Here is a 21322-nt window from a genome sequence, read left to right as displayed (position 1 = left end):
ACGCTCTCACCTCAGCACATCAGTAGAAAGTGTCCCATACCCATCTTATTCATCCTTCACATCTCAGTATTTTTTTTCCCCACACTTCCCAAATAAAATAAGAAGTCTTACTGTTATTCTGTTCCCAAACATCCTGGAAGTTTAGAATAGTTACTATACTGTTAATTATGTAAACAGTCTTTCTCACTAGAATGTAAATTCCCTGAGGATGAGCACAGGATTGATCTTACCCGCTGCTGTTAACTGTGTGCCTAGCAGAGTACCTGGCAGGTAGTGGGTATTCATTAAATGCTGGCCAAGTGAATACACAGTATTCATTTCCTCTTTCAAAAACTTTCTCCTCCGTGATTTCGATTACGCTTAACTTTTCTGGTTCTTCTCTTCTATCTATCTCTGGCTACTCTTACTCTGGTTCATCTTTTCAGCCCTGTCACTCTTGGTATTGCCCAAGTATCTGTTCTCATCTATCTTTTTTAGTTCTGCTTCCACTTTCTTCCTGGGTTATCTTCTATTTATCATGTTTTTAATTTAACTGTCATCTTTAGGCAGATGGTTTCACATTTTTCACCACTCCGATCTCACTTAAACTCAAATCCCACATTTCCAATTGCTGAGTAGGTATGTCTACCTGGTTGCCCAATTTAGTTATGACTAAAATCGGTATTATGAATACCTTCCTCCGAAAGTTCCTTGTCCTGCACGTTTTTCAATGAACGACACAACTTTCTGTTAATCTGGTCTGAGGCCTAAATCACATATTAATGTTCCTGAAACATATTTTCCTTTCCTTCTTATTTTTCTTCTTCAAAAATTAAAACTCCCTACTGCCTTCAAAATAAAGCCTAATCTCTTGGCCTACCATTTATAAAAGACAATTCATTAACTGGCACAAAAACTTTAAATCTTCATATACAGATTCTCTTTACAGTAGCGCCATTAGCTGGCCTTGACACCTCTACTCACTTTTTCTGTCTGGGAAGCTTTTTACCTATTTTTAGATGTCCAAATTCTATGTTCAAATATTACTTCTCACGAGGACTCTATTCTCAGCTGGTATGTCCTTCTCCACCCCAAATACTAATAATCTCTCCCTCCTAGGATATCTAGTAGTGCTTTCTCATGGTACTAGGACTTTCTACCTTGAATCATACTCTTTTTTCCCCCATAAGTGTTATATTCCCTATAAACCTCTGAGTACCTTATGAGGGAGAGTCTACATTTATCTTTTTGCCTATCACTTTGCTACTTTGCAAAGTACCAAAAATAATGGCTATAGAATTATTAGGGATCAAAGTAAAGTGTAATGGTCTTTTCTCTCCTTCTACACAATTCTAACCACTTACGAAGTCCCTTTACAAAAAGAGCAACAAGAAACTCAAATCCATCTTCCATGCACCTAACCCCCTAAGCCCCACAAGCATCAAAAAAGCAAAAGCAAAATAAACAAAACCACCTCGGTCTTGACTAGAGACCTGTACAGTGTTCCTACCTGCAATACTTTCTTCCTACTCCTTTACCTGGCTTAAATTCATTAATCCCGTTAGACTGTAACTCCATGAGGGCAGGGTCTTATGCAGTTAACATAGTTTGAAACTTAGACTCTCAAAAATATTTATTGAATGAATGAACTAGGTTTTGTTTAAATGTCATTTTCTAGGGCGTCTGTTATCTCTCCAACCCAAATTGGATATTCATTTCTTACCCTACATGCCAATCTTAAACACACACACACACACACACACACATCCAAAGTTGATCATCTGCATGTGCACAAGATAAAGGAAACTGAACTTATTCACACCGAGTGCAATATTAGGGTTGCCATCTCCTAAACGGCTTTGCCCTTTATGTCTTTGGAGGCTCTTGCAACCTTCTACTAAAAATCTTTTTAAAGATGCTGTCCGTTTCATTCCTCTACTGAATTCTTGGCCTTGAGTTATACTGATATCTTAGGGACACGTCTGGAAATGCAGGGAAAGCGGAAAGACCACGATTCCAAACCAACCAAGTGACGGACTAGCTGAAAAGCGACAGCGGACACTCAGAAAAAAGAATCTCAAGCCTTTGATCAAAGCATGACACACCGAAGGCCTAGCACGGAGGGAAGGTCTTTGAGGGAGCCGGAGGAAGGGGGGAGGCGGAAAGAGGGAGCTGCATAGAGAAGTCGCCAAAACCTTCCGAGGAAGGTCCGAGACGGGGTTCTGGAGACCTAGTCCCTGGGGCCGTGCCCTAGATAGGCGAACCCGCAACAGACTCGGAGGAAGCACAGCCCTCACCGAAGGGAGAGAGCGGTCAGCCTGGGGCACGCGACCGCCCGCAAATTACGAAGTTTCCCCCTAAAGAGCGAGGAAACTAAGACTCCACGGAACTACTCTCACACCTCGCCCCTCGCGGAGGTCTCGAGCCTCCCAGAGGCGGCTGGGAGCCGGGTAGCTCGTCACAACTCACCGCTCCGCCCCGCTACTCCGTCCGTTCCCGGAGGCTCCTTCCGAACCGGTCCCGGAACTAGCCGGCTCCGAGGAGGGGGGAAAAAAAGGTTCCTGCAGCAGTGTGAGGAGGGAAACTTTTTGGCTGTGCGACGGAAGGAAGTGACGTTACCCCCGGTTTCCGGTCCGCCGGATTATGAATGACGGCCGGCAGGGCTGTTTCCAAGACACTGTGCCTGTTGTTTCTCCCCTGGCCTCTCTGGCAGCCAGTGGCCTCTTGGGCGAAGACTCGCAGAAGCGGCCTCGGAAACCTGGCTCGCGCGGGGCGGGAAGGCGCAGGCGGCTCGTGTCGCTGACACGCTCACCCTCCGTGCCTGGCCGCGCCTCTGCGACCAGGTAAAGAGGGCGCTCAGGCCGCCGGCTTCGCAGTCCCCCGACCCCCCTGACTACTCTTTGCATCCGGAGGCGACTGGGCTGACGATGCGGGATGGAGAGGAGGTGGTGGGAAGGGCAAGGGCGTGGAATTAGTGTCCGATGTCTCTCCAGTGCTGGGGTCCCTCAACCTCTTTGACAGCCACAGCTTCTGAGGGTGCTGGTGGAGGCTCCGGGCCCCTTCTCAGATTTCCCAGGGCAAAATTTCCGGTCCTCGTGGCTTCCTCTGCTGATGGGGGAATGGAGCAGCTTCTGTTTGCGGCAGTCTGTGGAGTCGTTTGCCTTTTGCTGCGAAGTGTAGTTTTAAGACCTTTTGGCAGGCTGTAACTTTCTTTTTCTCTTTGACACTTTGTTTTCCATTCCATGCCTTCCTGGTTGGAGAAAGAAGTTGTATGTGAATACTGCCTAACAGTTGCTCCAAAGGATTTGCTTGGGGGGGGGGGGGCGGGATTTGTTTCTGTTACCCTAGCAAAACTGTTTCAGTTCGGTTTTAAACTTCTGTGTGGAAAGTTTGAGTTTAACTGGCACGGAAATTGCTTTGGCTTTAGAAACGCCCGTACTTCCCATCCAACTCTACCTGGTTTGAGATTAGGTGCCTTGTCTTTTTCCTTTTATTCTTAATCCCAGGATTCCATTTCTTGTTATAAATTCTTGAATGTCAAGGAAATTCCAGCATTAATAGTATATCTTGTGCTAAATTAATGATTTAACAAAATACTGCTTTTCCAAGCTTATCTATAGAAACAGTATTAAAGGAGAAAAAAAGCTGGCACGAGTTAGTGACGTGGCAATTGTAAACATGGTCATTTAAATATTGTGAAAATAAATTCTTTGTTGTAAATACAACCGAATGATTTGTTGTCATATTTAATAAATCAAACTTTAAGCTATGTGAGTTTTTTTTTTTTTTAAATGCCTGGTGGGGAGTTTACTAAGAGGATTGCTTTAAGCATACTCATGTGAAATTATGTTTGAGTTATACCTGAAGACATTATTTTAAAAGGTCTAACTTTAAAAATAAGTCTGAGAAGAAATCAATGAGATTTGAGAATTGCTTTATCAGTTCTTCTATTTATTTTTTTACACTTCTACATGTTTACCTGCTTTAAGCAAAGCTCAAACTTGAACTTCTGTAATAGTGGGCCTGTCACGGTTTAAAAACAACAACCCTGTGTTTAGTATGTAGCTTTGGTTATTACCCTTGATTTGAAATAAGAACAAGTACTGAGTATGCAATCAGCCTTTCTATAATAGGAACAATTTAGCAGACCTTGAAACTTAACAAATTCTATAGACCAGTCAACTAAAACATCTGTAGTATACACAATTCCTTAGTGTAAGTTTTTATCTTCAGGTATTTAAAGTAGCCCACTGAATCCTGTTATGATTAGTACTTAGAATACAAGGTTTTAAACCATTTAGATCATAACAAGCCTAGATATTGTTTGCTGCGGGGATTCAGTAATTTTATTTCAGGCTTGCTGGCTTTTTTGTTTGTTTGTTTTGATGTTTACTTATTTATTTTTTGAGAGAGAAAGAGAGAACACAAGTCAGGGAAGGGCAGAGAGGGAGAGTGAGACTCAGAATCTGAAGCAGTCTCCAGGTTCTGAGCTGTCAGCACATAGCCCTATGCTGGGCTCGAACCCACGAACTGTGAGATCATGACCTGACCTGAAGTCAGACGCTCAACCGACTGAGTCACCCAAAGCACCTCAGGCTTGCATTTTATGCTGTGATCTCCATTAATTATGAGGTCAGACATAGCTGCAAGCATTATGATTCTGTAGCAGAAGATGATTCCCTGATTCACCAGAGAGCTGACATACTTCCCTTATGGCTAAAGTTACAGTAAGCTTTTTTACTTTTAAACAGTTTTTCTGCACTTCTTACCCAGATAACAAAACAGCTGATTTTAATTATTGAACTTTGTCCTCTAGGACTTAACTATATGTATCCCCATGGTACATAATGTAATGAGGACTGAAGCAGCTTGGGTTTTTCTTTCCTTTTTTAACCTTTAGTATCTAAGGTAATTAGCTGCTGTCTAACCCTATATGAGCAAGCTTTTTTATACATATAGATAGTAAGAAAATGGGGTAGGATTTGCAACCAAATTGTGTTATTTTGTGAAATGCATAAAACACAAGCTAAGCTCTAATATTCATAATGTTGAACATTTGATGTAGTAAGGAATTAAAAGGGTTTAAATTTTAATCTTTAAGAAAATTGAATTTGTAATTTCATACCTGTAAACTGTGGTGAACTATTTATTTTGTACAATATAAACAGTTAACATGCAAGTTAGGGTATTACGCATTCAACCATTTTGTGACTTTGTGGCTTTCAGCCTCAGTAACAGATTTTTTATGGGAGGGTGGGGGAGGGGAAACTTCAATTCAATAAAAATCCCTTACCTTTCTTGAGAAGTTTGGAAGTATAAAGTATAATTTGTGGATTGCCAGTCAAAATTTGTTTTTTAATAGTATCAGTGGATAAGAAATTTTGAGATAAATTACAAATGAATAATAATAGCTGGTATTTATTTACAGGCTTACTAATGTGATAGGCATTGTTAGGTTCTCACAGCACACTATATGGTAAATCTGATGTTATTGCCCCCATTTTATAAATGAGGAAGCAAAGGCACAGAAAAGTTATATTGCTATTAAATATCAGAACCAGGATTTGAACCCCGTTAGTCACCTCCAGAGAGTCTAGGCTCTTATCCATTACTTTATATTTCTTGGTGTATAAATATTCTACTTATTAAGTGTATAGAATCCATTTCAGCTCCTAGCTCTCTTGACTGAGTAGCAGTACACACAAAAACTATAAGTTTGGATGGATTCTAGTTACACTTATTCCAATTCAGCTCACCGAGGTCCTCTTGTTTCTTCATTTCGATTTAATGGTGTCAAGAAGAATGAGGCTCATGTACCAAGACTAAAGTTCTTAATAGCATTGTCATTACAACGATTACTGATACTCATTTATGTACATTCATTCATTTCTTAAACTAAAGTTTGAGTACTGATAAGCATTGGAGATAGAAGGTCAGGTAATAAGTGCTATAAAGCAAAAAAAAAGGGGGCACCTGGGTGGCTCTGTTGAGTGTCCTAACTCTTGATTTTGGCTTTAGGTCATGATCTTAGGGTCCTGAGATCAAGCCTCTCGATCTCATGACTGAGCCCCACGTGTTGGGTCTGTGCTGAGCGTGGAGCCTGCTCAAGATTCTCTTGCTGTCCCTCTGCCCCTCTCCCCAACTCAGGCGCTAGCTTGCTCTCTCTAAAAAAAATTAAATTAAAAAAAGGAAAAGGATAAGGGGCTAGGAGGTAATGGGAGTCCTTTTTCAATTCAGGTTGTCAGGGAAGGTCTGTTCTTGAATTAATATTCAGACACCTCAATGAAGTGAAGGAGCAAACTAGGCCTAAGGAATAGCAGACACGAAAAAAATTCTCCAGTGGAGCATTCCTGGCTTCTTTCAAGAACAGCAGGGAGAACTGGAGAGGAGTGGGTGGGCAAGAGGGAGCAGAGGTAAGGGATCAGGTCAGAATAAGGATAGTTAGGGTCATGGCAAACTATAGGCCATGATAGGAAATTTGGATTTCAAGTGTTTTGGGGAGCCACTGGATGGTTGTGAGCAGGGGGTGTGATCTGATTTATGTGTTTAAAGGATCATTCTGACAATTGGAGAGTGGACTGATGTGTGGAGAGTGGAAGAAAATAGTTAATAGATGTTTGTAGTAGTCTTTATAAGAGCTGGTGATGACTTAGGTTAGTTGATAGTGGTAGAGGTGCTAAGAAGTTGGATTTAGCATATATTTCAAAAGTAGAAATGGTAGGTTAGAGAGAAAAAACAAGTTGAGTGAGACTTCAGAATTAAGGGCCTGAGCATCTGGGTGAATGGTGTTGCCATTTTATCAATAAGGGACTGCTAATGGGAGAAAAACAGATTTAGAAAAATGTCTAAGGGAAGATGTCAAGTACAATATAGGAATCTGAAGTTCAGGGGAAAAGGTGTCCCTGAGATAAAAATTGGGAGTCATAGATGATATTTATACCTATGGTGCTGGAGGTCACCTAGAATAATAGTACTGTTATATTGTCAGTTGTGGCCCATTAATGGGTCGTGAAGTCAATTTACTGAATACTAACCAAAATTAAAAAAAAAAAAAAAGGATGAAAGGAAGGAAGAAAAGCACAGGATTAAAAATAGCAGATACATCCCATGTAGTAGGGTATTTCTTTGTGATTCTTGTGTTTCAGTTTTATTCAGTGTATAATGAGTTGCATTAAAAAAAAGTCTTATTGTGTGGCATAATTAAAACTTTGAAAGCCAGTGGGGTGCCTGGGTGGCTCAGTCGGTTGAGTGTGGGACTTCAGCTCAGGTTATGGTCTTGCAGTTCGTGGGTTTGAGCCCTGTGTTGGGCTTTGTGCTGACAAATAGCTCAGAGCCTGGAGCCTTCTTCAGATTCTGTATCTCTCTCTCTTTCCCTCTCCCTTGCTCATGCTCTGCCTCTCTCTGTCTCTCAAAAATAAATAAATGTTAAAAAAAATTAAAAAAAAAAAAACAACTTTGAAAGCCAGTAATCAAAGGAGTGAGTGTAGCTAAGAATAGGCCAAAGTACTGAACCACAAATTACTAAGGTCTGTGGAGGATCCAAAAAAGAGAATTAGGAAGGAACTACCAAAAATCTTGTCAAATGATTGCCTTTAGGGGCATCTGGGTTTTTAGGGGCACCTGGGTGGCTCAGTTGGTTGAGCATCCAACTTTGGCTCAGGTCACCATCTCAAGTTTCTTGGGGGTTCGAGCCCCACATCAGGCTCTGTGCTGACAGCTCATAGCCTGAAGCCTGCTTGGGATCTGTGTTTCCCTCTCTCTTCCCCTCCCTGCTTGCACTCTGTCTCCCTCTCTCTCAGAAATAAATAAATAAACATAAAAAAAAAATTAGAACAGGTTTTTATCAAGGATTACTGAGACCAGCACAATTGCTTAGAATAACAATTTCTGATGAGCTTCACTTTGGTGGAATTGTTGCTCAATAAAGTTGCCATATGCTTCACTTTATGAAATTTTAAATTTATAAAACAGTTCTATTTATATTAGAAAAATGGCTATTCCTGAATGTTTGCAGATAAGATCCCTTTGTAGATTCAATTAATGCTTTTGAATTGATGGATAGTTCTTATCCATGTGTTGGAACTAAAATGTCCTTGTAAGGATTGTGAAGATTAGAAGTAATGTATAAAACGTGTATGTGTTTAGCACATAGTTGGTGGACAATCAAATGTACGTAGGATTACTTAGAATTATATTCTTTGTTCACTCATTTAACATTTATTAAGCTATCAAATTCCATGCATAGTGATAATTTCTTATATGAAAAAAACAATATTTTGTTACAGTGGTGTACTTTTTGGTCTTTACCTATTATGTAATATATAACTTACCTATGTATCCATTATGTACTATTTAGTTGCCATAGATCCAGTCTTGAATTTTGAGCACAAAACTTTCAAACTTTTTTTCAGCTTCTGAACAAGTATGCTTATTTTCAATACATTTAGTATATTTTTTCTTTCTCTTTATATATACACATGCATGAAGTGAAGTAGTAAAATGCTTTTAGAGTTTAAAAACCCCATGAAACTCATTTACCTTTTCATATGTGACATACTTCAATTTATCAAGACCACGATATGTTAATTAGAATGAGAATGCAAAAAAAAAAAAAAAAAAAGGTAAATGCCTAAAATGTTAAACCTGTGACTGCTTCAGTTATGTTTAAAAATATCTATGAAGAGTCACAAGTAATGAAATCAGGCTTAAATATTTTCTTTTCCCTTTTTATTTCCTCAGCAGCATTCCCAAACAAACTGGCATATCCAGGGAAGAGATGTACCCTCCATCAGCTCTGTTTAGCAGCCAAGTCTGTGGTTTTTGTCAGCTATTTTCTCTCTCTGTCTCAGGAGTAGTTAGAGTGTGGCACCTGTCAAGGCTGAGCAAATGACACTACTTCTGTGCTTGGCAGGAACGTAATATGGAGTAACAGGAGCTGCCCCAGGAACCCCGGAAACCCCAAAGATGATTCTATAGTACCTACCTTTTTAAAGCTCATGACATAAAAATAATTATGTAAGGAATCTCTAGGTAGAAATGGAGAAGAAAAAAAGAGAAGAGGGTTTTCTCTTGCCTATGATGTTTGCAAACTTAAAAACTGTGTTCTACTGTCTTGAAAAACACATAGTACAAGCCAAAAACATATATCAAATTTGTACAGGTTTGCTAATACTTAATATTTATTTTAGAAATTATGTTAGTACTTAATGGGAAGAAATTGCCCAGGGAGAGTAATTTTTTAACTCCAAGATCATTAAGTAACATTTTTAATCTCCCAGGGGGGAAAAAAAAAACACAACACACCAACATCTATATTGGAAAAATAAATTATGTTAAGAATCAACAGTACTTTGCATTTTCTCTCCGGCATCTCATTAATTTTTAGATATCTCCATGGGCAGGTTATTGCTATTTTGTTTTGTTGACATTTAGCATTTATTAAGTGCTCACAGTGACAAAAGTTTATAAAATATGTAAAAAAGCCTATTCTCAAGGTACTTATTCTTGGAAAGTAGCAAATAATACATGTACTCTAATTTTTTAATTTCTAAATCACAAGTTGTAAAAGAGCATGACATTGTTTTCAGTTTTGTTTTTATTTTTATTTTTTAAAGAGCAGGACTAATCTCATAATTACTATTTCCTAGACTGCTGGGCAAACGAGGAAATCAATCATGTTTTCTTTCAAATCTGCTTCTTGAAGCATTTAGGGATCTTCTGTATAGTATCGCACTATCAGCAGAGAGAATTAAGAAGATCAGTAAATTATCAGCGGTAGATTTACAGGAACAAACTCCTCAAAGAAATGATTAGTTTCCTAGAAAAGGTGGTTTCTTTTGCCTGTGAGCTTTAATAAGCACCCTTTAGTAGTTTGTTTTAAAGCAAACTGCAGGTGCAAAAAAAAAAAAAATTAAAATTAAAAAAAAAGCTAAGCTTGGGAGAAAATGGTTTCCATGGGTAAAAAAGTTGTTGCTTCTAAATCACATGAAATAATTTTTCCCTAGATAATCTTTTAAAGAAGTAACAAAACATTGTGCAGATCTGTTATGTTTTACTAAAAGAAATACAAAATAAAATAGTAGTGATTACTTGCCTTATCAAAAATTTCTCCAAGACAACACTTTACTTACTATATTGCTTTGTTATAATGAATTATTAGCTCTTTAACAAAAAACCTGAGGACCAAGACACTTAAAAATATTTGTTTTGCTTTCAATTAAAAAAACTAAGGAATTTAGAATATAAAGGAAATTTAGTATTTTTTAAGATTTCCTAAATTTCAGAGTACACTAATATTTCAGAGTACACTTAAAAGAAAGTTTCAGGTGTACTCTTTAAAGGCTTTTAAAATAATTTTTCCTCTACCATCTTCCTATTACAGCTTTCCATCGTGAATGCTTTTAAAGAGTGCCATCTAGTGTTAAGTTTGGAATTGTGATTTATGGATTAGAACACGGGAATTTTAGACCCAGGAAATGTAGAAATCAAACAAAGAGTCATCATAATTGACAATATTCTTAAAGAGTATGACTTGAAAACACCCATCAATAATTTGATCTCGATTGTATATGTTTGCATCTTTAAAATAACCAGTGTGTGTATGTATCCATGCATTCATTCAACAAATACTTCTTGATTTTATCTATCTATCTATCTATCTATCTATCTAATCTATCTATCTTCAGGTTCTGTTTTAGGCAGAGCAGTACACAAAACAAAATTTCTGCTCTCATGGAACATTCTCTCTGTGGGAAACAAAATATATAGTATACTACCACAGTGCTAAGTGTGGAGAAAAGCACAGAAAGGTTTTTTTCAGGGAGGATGGGGGTTGGGGTTTTCAATTTAAATACAGCAGCCAGAGATCATCTCAATAAGAAGTTGACATTTAAGTAAATACTTGAAGGAGATGAGGGAGTGTTCCAGTCACTGGAACCCACTGCAAAGGCGGGAGTGTATCTAGGGTTTTAAAGGAATAACAAGCCACTCTGGCTGGGGCATTGAGTGATCAGATCAAGGAGATCTTTGTAGGCCATTGTAAGGAGCTTTGCCTTTTTTCTGAATAGGATGGGAAGCTATGGACTGTTTGAGTAGAGTAGTGACATGATCTTACTCCATTTTTAACAGGATCACTTTGGATACTATGTTGAGAATAGAACAGAGGGGGAGGTAGGATGGAAAGCAAGGTTAGAAGATAGTTGCTGTAATACAGAAGAGAGGTGATTGTGGCTTGGATCACAGTGGAAACAATGAACATGGTGTGGAAATAAACAGATTTGAGATATATGTTGAGGAACCAAAGTAAGTTTTTAATGGATTGGTTATGGAGGTGTTAAAGAAAAGAGTAATTAAGAATGATTTCAGGTGTTTGGCTGAACCACTAGAAGGATGGTGCTCCATTAACTGAGACGGGGAGGATACATGAGGAGCAGGTTTAGGGTGTGGGGGTGAATGATTTTGGACATGTTAACTTTGAGATATCTTGGTTGTCAACATCTGAGTTATGGGGAAACTTCAGATCTTTTTCTGTTGTGATTCAGCACGCTCATCATAATCAAAACTCACTTACTTTAGGAGAATTTATTTCTCGTGAGGGAATGAATATCTATCCCCCCTCTCCAATTATTATATCGTAGAGTCATAAAACAGCAGCTATTTGGAGGCCCAGCATGGCCAAAGCTTCTCCAGACAGCTCCCAGTATTCTTGGTTACTTCTTATTTCCTATTCTATTAATTTCTTGTTCTTACCTGTAGTGAGACCCCAAAGTACTTGATTGGGAGGGTTCTACTGCAGAGCACCTGGGGTATGCTTATTTTAGAGGGGTGTAAAATCACCTCTAAGACTAGTTAATTGCACCGGGTGGAAATCTTTCTTTTGGAAGCCATGTATTCAGTCCAGGAACAAATTCTCGTAGAATTGTACCTATCACAAATCCTTGCTGATTTCTAGAAAAAGTTTTAAAATATTCGTCTTTTATTTCAGCTTCTAAATTACTATATTCTAAGGTCTATTAACCACTTTTATTTATGCTTCAGGTGACCCAATGAAAGAGGAAAATGAAAGGCATTAAGAAAAGTCTTACAGAAGAATATCTATACTTGGACTTTTCTCACCAAATGGAAGGATGTATCTTTCCTCTTCATACATCTGTAACTTTATTTTTGTTATCATACTGTGACTGCAAAATCTTCAAAGTTGGCTTAGTCCTCACAAAAGAAAGCACAGATATTTCACTAAAAAATGTAGTGCCCCAGGATGTTGAAATACAGATTGTTTCAAAGCAAGAACTTCCAGCAATAGTCCAGAATTGCTGTTTACCTGCAGCAGTAGAAAAACCAGACAATTTCTGTAGAGCAGGACTTGCTGTTGTACTGAGACACATAATCCAGAAATCATATGAAGCTGACCCCTCAAAGAAGGAAATTTTGGAACTTCTGGGTTTCAAGAAGACTTGCTTGAAAGCCTGTGCTGAAGTAAGTATAATCCCCTTTCTGTTATTTAAAGCCATAAAACGATAACACATTCAGTCGAGCATTTATTTTAACTATCTGTAGGAGGCTAAAATTGCATTTATTTAAAAAACCTATAGTAAGCAAGGAAATAAAGTAGCCCTTCATGTATGCCAATATTTCAATGCAATGATGAGAAGTAAGAATTTAAGATTTAAATTGTGAGGTTTGGAGACATTATTTCTAGAGAATGACTTTTTAAAAAAATCTTTTGTTTTAATTACATTGAGAATTTTTATTTTTTGTTTTATTTTTTAATTTTTATTTATTTTTTTAAATATATGAAATTTATTGTCAAATTGGTTTCCGTACAACACCCAGTGCTCATCCCAAAAGATGCCCTCTTCAATACCCATCACCCACCCTCCTCTCCCTCCCACCCCCCATCAGCCCTCAGTTTGTTTTCAGTTTTTAAGAGTCTCTTATGCTTCAGCTCTTTCCCACTCTAACCTCTCTTTTTTTTTTTATATATATTGAGAATTTTTAAATGAAACTTTACACATGAACAGGAGCTCTAGTACCACTGCTTTGAAAATTGTACTTTTTAGGGATGGATGGACTTTGAAGGCTTTGAGAAGGAAGGATTTATTCAGTAAGAGGATGCTCAAGGTGAGCATGTATTCCCAGGTATAGGAATGCATGACCATTGTTTAGTGTTGTCACTTTTGAAGCACTGTACTAGCATAAAAGCCTAGCCCAGGGATGGCTTAGCTCAAGGCTTACATTGTCAAAACCAGTCTTATTTCCCAACAGAAAGTTTTCTTCAAGCTATGTTGACAGTAAAGAATCCTTTAATCTCTTGTTTTGTTTTATTTTGCAGGTTAGTCAGTGGACCAGGCTATGCGAACTCACCATCCCTTTAGCTATTGAGAATTTTCTCAAAGAGTCTTCTGACCAGCACCCAACTATCCCTGCAGAAATACTGCAGCTGGAGAGAAAGCTCAGTGAGCCCGTTAGAGTGCATAATGATGACAAACTCCGTCGCCAGAAGCTGAAGCAACAGAAGGCTGCTGGGGTTGGGCCTGCCCATGCTAAGAGCAAGGTCCTTAGACAAGAAACATCTGAAGAGTTGGACTCTTCATCCAAGAGCCTGGAACTGCAAGTGGCATTCTCAAAGCTCGCAGTGTACGAAGAACCAGCTACTACCAACAGGGAGCCTTCTCACATCAGAAAAGCAAAAGTGTCTGACCTTCCGCCTCTGGAGCATGTGTTTGCAGAAGGCCTGTACTTCACTCTGGCAGATATCGTGCTCTTGCCCTGTATCCATCATTTTTTGGTAAGGGTTATCGAGAGTGTATATGTTACTGTAAGTTTCAGTCTATGAAATTGCCTAGGCTTGCATTCCTATTCCATTTCTTACTATCATTATGCTCCTGGGCGAGTAATTAATATCTGTCTGCATCTTCTTATCTGTGAAATAGAGATAATACTACCTATCTAGTAGGATCAGTATGAGGAATAAGTGACAATTTGTGTGAAGTGGGAGCAGTGTTGGGCACATGGTGAGCTCTCATTAAGTGTTCGTAATTATTAGGACTTTTAATTTTGAGTTGCTAAAATTTAGCAGTCGTTATTATGATTAATTTCAAATTGCTCCTGTGATTCCCTTCAAATATTAGAAGTTCCAGTATTAAAACACTAAAAAATCTTGCCAGCTATATTTTAGAATTAAATAGCTACTTAAGATACTAATTACATTATGTTGAGTATTATTAAATCAAAAATATTTTATCATTATGTCTGTGCTTCTCTGTTCCTTATAAGATTACAGAAGGTAGCTATTCAGTGTTGTGGGAGAATATAAATGGAAAATTTTCTTTCCTAGTATGAGTGTGTGTGTGTGTGTGTGTGTGTGTGTGTGTGTGTATTTTTCTCTCTGTGGAGGAAAAAAGAACACGGTGAAAATAATATTAGAGTGAACATGGGAAGCTATAGCTCTCCTCAGCTTTCCACTTGGCTTTCAAGAGCTGCATTTTTCTTGTTTGGAAGTGTTTCACCCTTCCCCCTAAAAAGGAATCAGATACCAGATTTCGTTCTCCTGTATCATCAAGACTTCAGGTATCTCTAGTGACAAATGAGAAAAGATTTCTAATGAAAATCTATTTGGAGGCCAGTGCTCCACCAGTAAGTTAGGTGGTATTGATTGGCATTTTCTTAAAGGTAAGATTAGAAACCAAAGTAACTTTAGATGTTGATTAACATTTTAAATGTCATATGTGTGCATACTATCCACAGAGCTCAGTGGGGAGAAAACATCAACTTTTTTTTTCTAGTCATTAGACTAGATTTCTAGATTTCTAATTTAGATTTCTAAATTCTCTTGCTCCTGACCCTCCCCTTTATTAACAATGCCAGTCATTAGACCAGTCATTTGATACATATGATGAAATACTGTTGGTATTTGTGGCTTCTTGGTCCTCTCAGATAACTTTGTTTTTAATTTTGTAAGAATGGAATCAAAATGCCACATCATTCATTTATTCATTTGAGAAACTTACTGAAAGCCTACTGTATATATCAGGCACTGCTATAAGCACTGGAGATAGAGTGATGAACAAAACAGATAAAGTCCCGGACCTCATGGAGTTAATATTCTACTAGGGGAAGATGGAAATGAACAAGTAAACAAATTATACATATATATATATATATATATATATATATATATATACACACACACACACACACACACACATACATATATATGTGTGTATATATACACACATATATATGTATGTATACATATACACACATATATATATACATACATATATAAATAAAATAATAATGGTACAAAGAAAATAAAACAAAGTGATAGAGAAGATGAGTACCTGCTTTCAAACTCAACAAAACAAGTATAAAATTGGATTTACCTGTATGAAGCTGATTTTAGAGCATTGTCCAAACATCCAGTTTCAGCTGGTTTGTGTTTGATTTTAGTTTAATTTACATGCTATTTACCGAATTAGGATCAATTGATGCTGAAGTATTTTTAATTGAGAGGGATTTTTTTTCCACCCTCTCCATTCAGGCAGGACATCTATTAACTACTACGGAGTAAGTTTACCTAATACTACTGAAGAATTCTGTTCTTAGTTTAAAATAGGGGAAAACTTGTATATTCAGCCTTTTTTTTATTAACCCATATTCTATGATTCCATTTTTCTCTTTTGGCATTTACATGTAAACTAATTCTCACAATATTTTCCTTTGTATTTTTCTTGGATCTGCGGTTTCTTTTAGGGTTTAATCTTTCTTTTCCAAAGCCTTGATATTATTTCTGTTATGTTTATTTTGCTCCCTTAAGTCATCTTGGGTTATGAAGCAGTTCAGGTAGTGACTATGATGCAGAACATTTATGCTTGCATTACCAAACATTGAGGTGATGGAGTGGCATTTCAAATGACAAAAATCACAATCAAGTTCATGGTCAGGAATGAAAGTTAAGTTACTAGGCTTGAATCAGAAACATAGAGCCGAACCTAGAGCAGGGATATTTAGCCAAAGGAATAAGGCCAACAATATAAAAGAGAAGCCAATTTTGCTAACTCAAGTTTTGGAATACCAGAGGTCAAAATTAGAAGAGCTTGGGAAAATACACTGTTCTATTGAACAGAATAAAGTCAAAGATGCAAACAGTAGTAAATAGAGTGGCCATCCTGCTCCAAGCTTTTCCTTCTCAGTGCATATTAGTTTGCAAAGATAACCCAATAGCCCAGTGCTTTGTCATGGAAGGTGCCTGATAAAGCCCTCTCCAGAAAGTTTAGAAATTCATCTTGAAAGAAATAAATTAAAATGCACACCTCTTATGATTTCCCTTCTTTAAGTCATTTTCCAGCATCTTCTAGTAGTTAGGATAGCAACCACATGGGAGGAATAGCAATGAATAGCAACACTGGGGCAAAATCCTGCTGTTCCCTGATAATAGAAAATTATATAGTTATTTTTAAGTTGCTACTGGTAAGCAAGTATACTTTGATAGGACTATCTACAAGATTATTCTACTCCTGGGCACCTGGGTGGCTCATTTGTTAAGCATATGACTTCAGCTCAGGTCACAATCTAATGGTTTGTGAGTTCGAGTCCCACATCAGTAAGCTTGTGTCCTGCATGGGGTGAGCATGAGCCCCGCTTTGGGTAAAACACGAGCCCCACTTCGGGTGAGCCCCTTTTCTCTCTCTTTCTTCCTCTGCCCTGTCTTAGATTCTCTTTCTCTTTCTGCCCCTCATTCACTTGCACTCACTCTCTCCCTCTGTCTCTCTCAAAAAAAATACTCTCCTTTAAGACAAAATTTGCCATTTCATAAAATATTTTCATAATTTGAACACGATTTAACCTTTTACATGTTAACTTCTAATGCTTTGAATTGATTTTTTAAAAAGTATGACACGTATTGCTAACGTAAAATTATTGTAGAAATTGATTTTTAAGCAAAAGTACATATATTAAATGTCTCTTTCACCATCCCCATTGACATAAAATTAGGAATAAAGTGGGAATCTTACTATCAGCCAGCATATTGCAAACAACATGGAGGCTGCTTATTTAGTGGTTAATGTGTATATTCTATATCCTCTCCTATGCATTAGGTCCTTAAGAGTTTTCAGGTTTTTTTTTTTTTTTTTTAATGTTTATTTGATTTTGAAAGAGAGAGAGAGGGAGGGAAGGGCAGAGAGAGAGGGAGACAAAGGATCTGAAGCAGGCTCTGTGCTGACAGCAGAGAGCTTGACACAGGGCTCGAACTCACGAGCTGTGAGATTATGACCTGAGCCAAAGTTGGACACTTAACCAAGTGAGCCACCCAGGCACCCCAAGAGTTTTCAGTTTTAATAACCCACCAGTTCTTTTTTTTTTTTTTTTTTTTTGGGTTTTTTTTTTTTCAACGTTTTTTTTTTTTTTATTTTTTTTATTTTTTATTTATTTTTGGGACAGAGAGAGAGACAGAGCATGAACGGGGGAGGGGCAGAGAGAGAGGGAGACACAGAATCGGAAACAGGCTCCGGGCTCCGAGCCATCAGCCCAGAGCCCGACGCGGGGCTCGAACTCACGGACCGCGAGATCGTGACCTGGCTGAAGTCGGAGGCTTAACCGACTGCGCCACCCAGGCGCCCCAATAACCCACCAGTTCTAATCTATAAGTAAAAAAGACAGAATCGGGATTATATTTCCATTTAGACAGATCATTTACTGCTTACATTGCTCACCTAAGCATTTATTTGTTGTGACATATTTTCAAAAGAGTAAACATGGCTAAAAAATGATATAAAGTACAAAACATTTTATATAATAGGTGATTGGAAAGTGATGCAGTGGAGGAGATACTTAGATAGATGTAACATCTTGCTTCTCTCCAGACAAGTTTTGCTCTCCTTTATTATAATTAACTACAAAGCCATTAGCGTTTCATTTTGTGCTCTTGGTAGCAGTTTTTTATTTATTAGTTTAAGAATAAATGATCTTATTTTCTTGTCTTTAAGTAATTATGATATTTATAATGTTTTTGATCTTATCAGGCAGGTAACTTTTTAAATAATTTCTTAGGAACAAATATAATTTTCATCTCACACATTTTTCACTAGCCACTTCCTTAAATATATCTTCTTGATTGTAATGAATGTGCTTCAGTACCTCCTGAGCTGTCTGGATATTAGCAGGGCAGCCTGGCATGTTGATTAAATGGGATAACTTGTCATGCAGAGTAAAACTTCTCAATTTCTTTTAAACATGAATTATTGTTACTTAGTCACAACTTATTTTCAAACGGAAGGAAAGATGCCGTATGCATCTAACAAATAACAATAAATCATTACCAAGGAGAGGAAAGGAAAGGTGAAGAAATGAGAACATTTCTTATGTGATTAATTTATCATGACTTAAGCTCGGTTCCCTTAGCGCATAAGCTATTTCCAGGCAATTAAGAATTTTGATGAGAATTATAAACTGGCTCCCAGAGTGACATTTAGAAAGTATATTTCAAACTTTTTTTTGCTTTAATTCACAGGAAAAAATGCATTTTACAAGGTGGGAAAACATACTTATATAAATATATATCTTCTATACATTAAATATACTTCTAAGTATGATATAAAGTAACCCATCTTACTACACGCTGCTTGCTCTGATATTTTCTATTATATGTCATTTTTTTTAAGTTTTATTTAAAAAAATTTTTTTTTCAATGTATGAAGTTTATTGTCAAATTGGTTTCCATACAACACCCAGTGCTCATCCCAAAAGGTGCCCTCAATACCCATCACCCACCCTCCCCCCCTCCCACCCCCCATCAACCCTCAGTTTGTTCTCAGTTTTTAAGAGTCTCTTATGCTTTGGCTCTCTTCCACTCTAACCTCCTTTTTTTTTTTTTTTCCTTCCCCTCCCCCATGGGTTTCTGTTAAGTTTCTCAGGATCCACATAAGAGTGAAAACATATGGTATCTGTCTTTCTCCGTATGGCTTATTTCACTTAGCATCACACTCTCCAGTTCCATCCACGTTGCTACAAAGAGCCATATTTCATTCTTTCTCATTGCCATGTAGTACTCCATTGTGTATATAAACCACAATTTCTTTATCCATTTATATATCATTTTTAAAACTGTGTTGATGTTTCAAGTTACTCAAGGGTCATAAACAGCTGTTTGAAAAACACTAATTTAGGAAATTATTCTTTGAAGCTAATATGTAGTTTCTTGATCATTTATTCACTCAACAGAGTGACTATTATTTGCAAGGTAGTGTTTTAAGTCCTTGTTATATACAAAAAGAGTTAGACATAAGCCCTGCCCTTATAATCAATTACTTGTGCTTATTTAAAGTCCAGTTAAAATAGACTAAAATGTATATGCATGTGAATTTTTTATTACTTTTCTGTCCTTTCTGGCTTCGGCTTTGGTACTGATTATTGCTAGATATATGTGTCAAGATTTTCTTGATTTGACCTTTTTATTTATCTATTTGTTCATAGTCACCAGTCATAATCTGTGACATTATTACTGTTTCTATGGAAACAACATTCAGTGCCTCAAAAAGAAGCAAGAACATTCTATTTTTTAAAGAAATTGAAGTTTGGTTGTGATGGTAGGGAGAAAGCATCTGGCCAAAAGAAAACAAAAAGATAATTTAAATCAGGAGGAATGATTTCACATTTTCTAATTTAAATAAAAGCCTTACTTTAAGTGTTGTGTGATAAAAATTGCCCTGTAAATGATGCTAGTTATCTTTTTACTTCTATATATTTATAATTGTAACTTTTATCTTTTTACCATTTTACTTTAGTGAAATTTCCTCCTTACTCCATCAAGTCTTTTGTAGGGAATATAGTCCTGACAGTGCTTCTTATATTATTATAAAGTAATATTGTCTTGGGTCTGTGTTACAGTTCATACATTTAGGGAAGAAGGCTTCACTTAAAAACAACAACAACAAAAAAAAAACAAACTTTAAATCACCATTAAAATAAGAGTACAGCCTCTCCATTTCTCTCATCTCCACACTTATCCAGTGAGTGCATAATTTCCACGGAGATTCCTCAAAATACACCAGTGATTATAAACTCTATATAGACATCAAGTTATAATCATTTAAAAGTATTACATAATAAACTTTGAAGAAGTCAACACTTCAACACATTTCAATCCTTCCTCCATTGGCCACTTAAACTAACTTTCATAAGTAAGTATATATTAAGTATCTCAGGTTTTTGACTAAGCAGTGTCCTTTTACTCTCTATATTCAGAGTGTTGAGAACTTATGAAATATGATGATGGTCTGGGACAGTGGAATGTGTTCTTGCCAGTGAATTATAGAGGAAGGGGTTTCTAAGTTTGAAGAAAGTTGATTAAGGAAAAGTTTTTAGAGGGGCATAAAAATATACTACCAATGAAAGATGATAGAAACTGGAATACAAGGTACAAAATTTTACAAGATGATTTCCAATTGTAGCATTTATAGACATTTCGAATGTTGTCATGTTATTTTTATTGATTCTCTTGGAATAATCCATTCACATTTTTTGTCCTTTTTCTGCTATGTATTGGTCTTTTCCATTACTTTTTTTTTTTTTACTTATAGTATAGTCAGTATGTAAATATATTCTTAGTTTGTCTGTATATAATGTTTATTATTATTATTATTATTATTATTATTCAAGTAATTCACAAATACCTTTTGGGCCTCTTATTCTTTGTAAGACATTAGTCCTTTGTCAGTCTTATATCTTATCTAAATAGTATGTTTTGATTTTAAATGTATCTTTAAAAAAATAGACTTTCTTTCTTAGGGTAGTTCTAGGTTCACAGTAAAATAAAGCAGAAAGTACAGAAAGTTCCCAATATTCTCTGTCCCCATACACACAGTCTCCTCTACTATCAAAATCCTGCACCAGAGTCGTACATTTATTAAAACTGATGAACCTACATTAAAACATTACTATAACCCAATCCATAGTTTATAATAGGGTTCACTCTTTCGGTTGTACATTCTGTGGGTTTCGACAAATGTATGACATGCATCCGTCATTATTGTATCACACAGAATAGTTTTACTGCCCTAAAAATCTGTATTCCACCTATTCATCCTCTGTCCTAACCCCTGACCACCACTGATTTTTTTACTGTCTTCATAGTTTTACCTTTTCCAGAATGTCACATACTTCAAATTATATGGTGTACAGGTTGGCTTCTTTCACTTAGTAATATGCTTTTAGTGTTCATCTGTGTCTTTTCATGGCTTGATGAGTTCATTTCTTTTTAGTGCTGAATAATATTCTATTGTTTGGATGTACCACAGATTGTGTATCCATTCACCTACTGAAGAACATCTTGGTTGCTTCCAAG

The 21322-nt window shown here is 36.9% G+C and overlaps 2 protein-coding genes and 1 long non-coding RNA gene across 10 annotated transcripts in view; 1 reads left to right on the top strand and 2 right to left on the bottom strand.

Moving 5' to 3' along the window:
• INTS12 (integrator complex subunit 12) overlaps positions 1-2531 on the bottom strand; it is a 35372-nt gene extending 32841 nt beyond the window's left edge. The window contains exon 1 of one of the 3 annotated variants that reach the window (XM_007080943.3): positions 2449-2531. The gene's annotated coding sequence lies outside the window, so the exon portion shown is untranslated. The other 2 variants (XM_042984091.1, XM_007080944.3) reach the window with 2 other exon arrangements.
• A 65-nt stretch (positions 2532-2596) lies between these two features.
• The window catches only part of GSTCD (glutathione S-transferase C-terminal domain containing), a 129689-nt gene continuing 110963 nt past the window's right edge, over positions 2597-21322 (top strand). For 2 of the 4 annotated variants that reach the window (XM_042984090.1, XM_015537029.2), the window contains exons 1-3: positions 2597-2822; positions 12016-12453; positions 13310-13765. In XM_042984090.1, the coding sequence (XP_042840024.1) occupies positions 12037-12453; positions 13310-13765 (873 nt within the window). In that variant the 5' untranslated portion in view covers positions 2597-2822; positions 12016-12036. Of the gene's footprint in view, positions 2823-4634; positions 4707-4795; positions 4888-12015; positions 12454-13309; positions 13766-21322 lie in introns of those variants that run through there. The other 2 variants (XM_042984088.1, XM_042984089.1) reach the window with 2 other exon arrangements.
• LOC122237981 lies at positions 9590-16463 on the bottom strand. 3 transcript variants are annotated; one of them, XR_006216833.1, is made up of 4 exons: positions 16293-16463; positions 12299-12448; positions 12094-12186; positions 9590-9711 (listed from the first exon to the last, which is right to left on the bottom strand). It is a non-coding gene; the product is annotated as an uncharacterized LOC122237981 (long non-coding RNA). The 3 variants fall into 3 exon arrangements; XR_006216834.1 differs by lacking the exon at positions 16293-16463 and adding an exon at positions 15363-15644; XR_006216835.1 differs by lacking the exon at positions 9590-9711 and adding an exon at positions 11759-11925.

This window comes from Panthera tigris, chromosome B1 (assembly GCF_018350195.1).
Source record: "Panthera tigris isolate Pti1 chromosome B1, P.tigris_Pti1_mat1.1, whole genome shotgun sequence".
NCBI classification, from domain to species: domain Eukaryota; kingdom Metazoa; phylum Chordata; class Mammalia; order Carnivora; family Felidae; genus Panthera; species Panthera tigris.
Note: the sequence above shows the minus strand (reverse complement) of the source record. Positions and strands in the feature narration are given on the sequence as shown.